At 27.8% G+C, this 7,049-nt stretch overlaps 1 protein-coding gene across 1 annotated transcript in view; it reads right to left on the bottom strand.

The window, feature by feature from the left end:
- Positions 1 to 3,528, bottom strand: part of LOC112682285 (glutathione S-transferase-like) — a 10,755-nt gene extending 7,227 nt beyond the window's left edge. Inside the window, exons 1-4 of the mRNA XM_025552825.1 lie at positions 3,410 to 3,528; positions 2,559 to 2,714; positions 1,893 to 2,060; positions 1,660 to 1,802 (exon numbers count right to left, since the gene is read on the bottom strand). Coding sequence (XP_025408610.1) covers positions 1,660 to 1,802; positions 1,893 to 2,060; positions 2,559 to 2,691 — 444 coding nt within the window. The 5' untranslated portion in view covers positions 2,692 to 2,714; positions 3,410 to 3,528. The remainder of the gene's footprint in view (positions 1 to 1,659; positions 1,803 to 1,892; positions 2,061 to 2,558; positions 2,715 to 3,409) is intronic.
- Positions 3,529 to 7,049: the final 3,521 nt, after the last annotated feature.

Here is a 7,049-nt window from a genome sequence, read left to right as displayed (position 1 = left end):
TCGTAAAAACTGCTTGCGCCTCCCCAGCAATGTGTACACGCCCCCCAAGGGGGGCGCGCCCCCCAGTTTGGGAACCAGTGCTTTAGACGAATTAGGAGATTTATCAGAATATTTACAAAAACGTAGTATTACATTAGTAGACGCTGATAAATCTATAAGAACAACAATACGTGTATTAGATTCTATGGCAACCGATCCAGGTCCAAAATTAACTAACGCATTAAAAGAAATAAAGAACGAAATGTCGTATAAAAATGTAATATTACACAGTGGCAATGTTCCTAAAATAAATTCTGCACAATTTTACAAAAGCCTAGCTAATAATTTAAAATCTCGAATAATGACTTCCAGTTTATCAAATGTCAGTCGTAATGAAAAACATCGCCAAGACAATGAAAAAACGTTTAAAAACTTACTTGATAATATTGAAAAATCGAATCCAAAAAATTGGCCACTTTCGAATGATGGCCAAATAGAAAACATACAATTTGGTGACTGTAATATTCGTAATTTATGTCAACAATTTCAAATTGATGAAAAGAGCACTATTCAAAGTTTTAGAATTTATAAAATGGACTTGGGCAAAAAGGAAATTCCAGAAGATTTGAAACCCCTTTATAAATCAATTGCAACGATTCCAGTATCGACTAGCGAATGTGAACGAAATTTTAGTTCTATGAACGAAATCATGTCACTAAGAACTTCATTAAATATAAAAACTGTTGCTGCTCTTTTATTTATTAATTGTGTTGGACCACCTCTAACGAAATTCGAACCAGAAAAATACGTTCGATCTTGGTTATTGAATGGTCGACATTCAGCTGATGATACCGCAAGTCGTAAAAGAAACCAAAAGTGTGATAAGACATATGAATCATTGTGGAAGTTATTGTAAAAAAAATTGTATTGATGCTGTACTTTTTGAGTTATAAATATAAAATTTAAATAAAAATAAGTTTATAAATTATAAGTAGTTCTTTAAACATTTTATATTTATATTTTTATTTTATATAATATATACATACATATTCGTAAGTAAAAGAAGATAAAAATATATTTAAATTTTTAAAAGGGCTGAAATTTTAAAGTGAGTTTCATAAAATAGTAGATAAAACTTATATATTATTAAAAAAGGGTTAGTATTTGAGGAAGAAGAAATTTTAATTTTAGTTGGGTGAAGCCCCTAATTCTATGATATATACTCAAAAAAAAAGCGTTCCATTTCAGAAAATTTTCCATTTCGAGCACTGGGGGTACAGAGTCCCCCACGGTTTTTTTTAGATTAATTTGCTTTGGAACGCTAATTGTTCAGCTACATTTAGAGTCCACCTTTATTTTTTTTTCCAATTCAACCACTGGATAAAGGTGTGTATATATTTTAGATAATATTTTTTATATTATAGTCAAACACCAAGGAAAAAATAAGCATAGTGAAATTAATTATTTTAATTTAAAATAAAAAAATTGAGCCATAAAATATGTAAAATAAAATTAGTACTATTTGATTCAGTTAAGCATGAATTAAATTGATACCTACATCTAACATTAAACTTGACAAATAAAACATGCTAATATATTAATATCCAAAATGCTATTTATAACTATTCAATTTCATAAATAGTCATACTATTAGATATTTTAAATAAATATTAGAAATACCTTTCCATTTACAAAGTATCCATTATTTTCACCAACAATTTTTTCAAATTTATCCATATAAAATGGAATAGTTTCTTTAATCAAAGGTTCATACTTGGTCTTTTTAGATTCTTCAAGAGGGTCATATTTATATGACGCAATAGCTGTAATTATGATTTAAAATTACATTTTTTTATCATTTTTAATTTAAAATTTAATATAAATAAAGTAAATAATAAAACACAACACATTACCTTGTCGTAAATCATGAACATTATCAACAGCGATATCAATTAACATAGATTCCCAATCATCACTACCAGCCAAACCAGCTTTTTTGGATAAATAACGGCAAATGGCAGTTGATTGATTTAATACCTTGCCATCAATTTCCACCACTGGGACTTTGCCAAATGGCATGGCTAAAAGAAAAAAAATTGAGAAGTTATGTATTCTACTACAACATCAATTAACATATATTTTAAATTAGCAGTATAAATATTACTTAATTTTTATAACATTTTAATTTTAGTAGAAATTTTGTTTTCAAAACTGACAACAAAAAATAACAATTATTTTGTTAGTGTAATTTGTATTTAATTTAATAATATAATAATAATAATAGACCTAAAGTTGATGATGAGATTGAGATTGATATAACTTTTACTATAAGTATTGATTGTAAATCATTATTATTCAATTACCTAAAGGAGTATCTCATGTTATAAGTATATCTGACCTTAATCTATTTAGACAAATATTATTGAGTTAAGAAAAACAAAAATCTGGAGGGATTCTGAGGTACCTCATAAGAATAGCTTATCATGTGTAATTATAATTATAACCCCTTCTTCAATTATATATATTTAAGCACAGTAACCAAAAGTTCAAAAAAATTATTTTTAGTTTTTATAACTTACTTGGTTTGATACTTGGCCATTGTTCTTTGTCAAACCGAAAATCTTCAAAATCAATATTCAAATAGGACAGGAGAAATCTGATGGGCTCAGCCAACGCAGTAATATCAAAGTAAGTTACTTTGTATGATGACATTTTTCACGACTGAATAAGATTTCCTAGAGAAATTGAAAACATATTTATGTAACCGTAATACACACTAAATTTTTTATTTTTGACATTATCAACCAGTGACAACGCATAATTTAATTTGACGTCAATCTGTCTGTTTTACATAATTTACTATTTACTAAAACCTAACAAAAATAACAATGTTAATGCCGGCTAAATATCAACTGTATAACATTTGACTGATGGCCAATAGATACCATTGTAATTCAAATCAGAGTAAAATACAAGAAGAGCATTTCTAATCTAGAGATATTTTGTGAGTACAGCACACAAGGTTTAAAACTTCAAACACAAGAAAAAAAAAACAAACGAGTTGATTTATCACAGTGTTTTAAATTTCAATCAGTACAAAAAAATTGACGCACCACCATGGAATATCAAACGTCTAGAAAGGGCGTGTATATATATTTTTTTTTATCTTGAGATGGACACCGGTTACGTACCAAGACCCAACCAGTAAACTTTAATGAAATACAACAGACAACAAAACTCGATGAGTCGGCAGAAAGATAATTTTATAATTACGATTGCGTTGGATTACGCAACTCACGACCATCGCTGTAGAGATACAATTATCTTTATTCTATGAATACAACTGTGCGCGCAATGTCGAAATAATAATAATAATAATGATTGAATATTAATTTAAATATAATTAATGAATATTAATGATTTTACTCACAGGAAAATATTCAGACAAACAACGGATGGACTACGAGACAAGTGAGCAATCACGGTGAACACGGAACCATGAACGTCACGAAACTGCCGGAGTATCGTCAGTGGTACGCACGACAGTCACACCACTCGTCAATCCCACTCCGCCGCACAACGATTATCCGACGATTATCCGGCCTTGCGTATGTGCGTGCACTGCGACGATGCCAACCGATCTGATAATAACATTGACACATTAATATAGTTACCTATATCTTTATATGTCTATGGATAATTATGCTGATGAATGATATCATAGAACATCGTACGGATACTATAGCAGTACATGTTTCAGGAGGTTTACCGGATGGGGGGGGGGGGGTATTACCCAATAAAAAAATGTATAACCCCCCCTTCGAAAAAATGTATTTAATTATTATTAATTTATTATTCCTATGACATATCGCATATCACATAATTCCCACCCCCAGTGATTTCCTATAATTTCACAGCCTTATATGTTAATATATATATATATTTAAATTATATGCAAATTGTATACCTAATAATATTAAATTCAAATTTAAGAAATCAACTACTAATTGCACTACAGTTGATTAAATGTGTCAACATTTACTATTTAATAGGTACATGCATTTCGACAACGCCTTATTTTCGTACATAATATTACGTTGTTTTCCATCAGTGTTTTCAATATTATATATTTTTGTTTCTTCGTATTGCTCAGTAGGTAATGAACAATATAGTTTATTCTAGAAAACTACCTGGTCCAGCGAAAACCATAACTCCGTACTCTTTCTTCCCATCAAACACGACACAGACGCAAATACACGTTCAACGAGAATTTTTCTCTATAGTTTTGTAATGTACTAAATGTTATATACATTACAGTATTATATTCGACCAATAACAAAAGATTTATTAGGGTTATTAAATTGGAAGTTAGTATCATAAAGAACACCCCACCCTAATAATTGTAAATAAGACCTTACAATTTAAGTTTGAATAAGTAGTCTGTAGTTTAACTGATGTTATTCAAATTAAATATAATTTATTCTAAAATATTTGGTATAAAATAAATGATGTTTCATCATAGGAAAAATAAAACAAAATGTTTTAAATGTTCTAATCAAATTTTAAAATCAAATAATTTGAAAGTAATTTTAGCTTTTATTATATCAAATTATGAATTTACTTCTGTATTTGTCACTCGACTTGAAACCCTAGGTGTTGTACTCAATGAATTCATTAAATTTTAATGATTAAAATAATTAAAACTTCAAAATAATGTATAAATTCTGCAAAAATTAGAATATCTGCATAAACTAAAATAATTTATGACAAAATTAAAAAAGTAATAGAGATAAATTTTGGATTTGATAAATTATAAAAAATTTCAAACATTTTAAGTGGACAAAATTAATTTAAGGGCGGATTGCCTACAGATCATAGTGTAATGATTTAAAAATTAAAGTATTTATATGTTAATTTATGAGTGAAGTATTTATATGTTTTTTTAAATCATTACTTATTATATTATAAATATTTAATATTATCTCTCCGGTGACTGTATTGACCTGCCTGTTGAAAACCGTGGTTGACGTTTCTTGAATACGACAATTCTTGATATTGCTTGTATTGTCGCAAGAGGTGTATAATATACATATATAAATAAAAATTATGAATTTTGCTTTATTATTTTTTATATTAATTAATGCTTTATATTTATTACTTAATATCATTGATTACAAGTATAATATAATTAAGTTCCTCTTAAAGTTTACTGTATTTCGTGGCACCTACGTGATTAACCAAAAAAGTTTTCTACACAAGTATTGCTCGTTATTTTTAAAACAACAATCATAGTATACATATATATTATATATTTTAACAACTCAATTATTATTAACTGATAAGTATATAAACAATATTAAAATCCCGATTGGAAAATATAATTGTTTTATTTTAAATAATAGACATTCCCATTCAAGGTATTACCCGGCCATGTATACTGTAAATTTAAATTTAAATATAAAATTAAATATAGATACATTATTATCTCGATTTGAGTTTCCTCCTATATACATACACATCATAAGAAAAAGCTCCGTGGCTGAAAAAATTTGGAAATCGTTGTTTTAAGCTATATGACGTGCATGCAAATACATATAAATAATATACTACTATAAAATAATATTCCTATCCAACTATCGTTCGAATTTCCCAAGGCCGTCAGGTAATGCCTAGGGTATCGAGGAGAGGACTCAAGGAGAGACTTAATCTCCTCCCGACCGAAAGCATAAAGTCAACAATTTTAATATTATTATTGTAATAGATTACCCGGTGGTGGAGCTAGATAATAACTATTCGTGAGCACCGACCCATGACATGCGATCATCATCCAACTGAAAGAATAATAATAAAAAAAACCTTGGTACGTATACAACCAACGTGTGTTCATTATAAACCGACTAGATGGCTTGTGTATGTATGTTATTTTATTGAAACTTAAAAATATTTAGGTTTGCTCATATAATAGTTTTATGTTATTGTAGTGACTGATTCGGAGGACAAAGGAAGAGTTTTCCTATTCAAAAGTTCAAACAGCAATGCTCTTTGGGTACTTAATTTTTATTTTTAACAATGATATTTTTCGAAATTCTGTTTAGTGATGATTAATTCATTTTAACTATTGTTGATCGACCATCGGTTTAATTTAGTACATTACAGTGTAGATCATATTAAAAAATCTGTAATACCATACGGTAATAATTTTAATTATTTTCAGAATAAGATGGAAACAGTTGCATTTTTTCATTTGATAGGTCTAATCTGTAGATATTTTGAAAAATAATTATTAGTTTTTCGATTTAATCTTCAAAATAACCATCACATTTTTATTTATTATGTAAATAACATTATATACAACAGAACCTTTTCCTCAATATTTTTCGAAAAGTATGTACATTATAGTTATTCAGTTAAATCCGATTATTTATCGAAATAGCTCTACGTATGGTGACCAGACGTACTTATTTTATAAGGACAGTACTTATTTTTGAAGATATGTCCTATTTTTCTTAATAAATGGCTGAAGTACACCAAAAAGTACTTATTTTAAATGATGAACCCATTCCAAATGGAAATTTGATTTAACATCGCCTAATTATTAAATCCGTAAACTTATCGACAATTTTAATTAGTACAGAAAAAGTCGTAGAAAAATATAATGCATCCTTATCAGTAAGGAACGAATTTTAATTTGATATAAAATCAAAAATATTTAAATATATATTTGTTTATTACTTAATAAATATTTATTTATAAATGTATAATATTTAAATATTTAAATTGAAAATAAGATAAAATTATTAAATCATTAAAAAATATTAAAAAAATTAAAAATGTATTCTAAATCATCATAGTCTGCAGGTGGGAAACAGAAACGACATATAACTTGAAATTTTCAAGTGTAAAGAAGCGGCGGTTCGGTCTTAACATTGCTTTATAACGGCTGAATAACCACTCCACATCAACGGTCGTGACAAGTGCATATTTCATACACATTATTTCTTTTGGAGTGTATTCAATTTCTGAATAATTGTTATCGGAGTTTTGTTTAACTCTATGTCTCTTATTGATAT

The sequence above is a fragment of the Sipha flava genome, unplaced genomic scaffold (genome assembly GCF_003268045.1).
Source record: "Sipha flava isolate LNK unplaced genomic scaffold, YSA_version1 20219_pilon_pilon, whole genome shotgun sequence".
Lineage (NCBI taxonomy): Eukaryota > Metazoa > Arthropoda > Insecta > Hemiptera > Aphididae > Sipha > Sipha flava.
The sequence above is the reverse complement of the archived record's forward strand: the minus strand, read 5'-3'. Positions and strand labels throughout refer to the sequence as shown.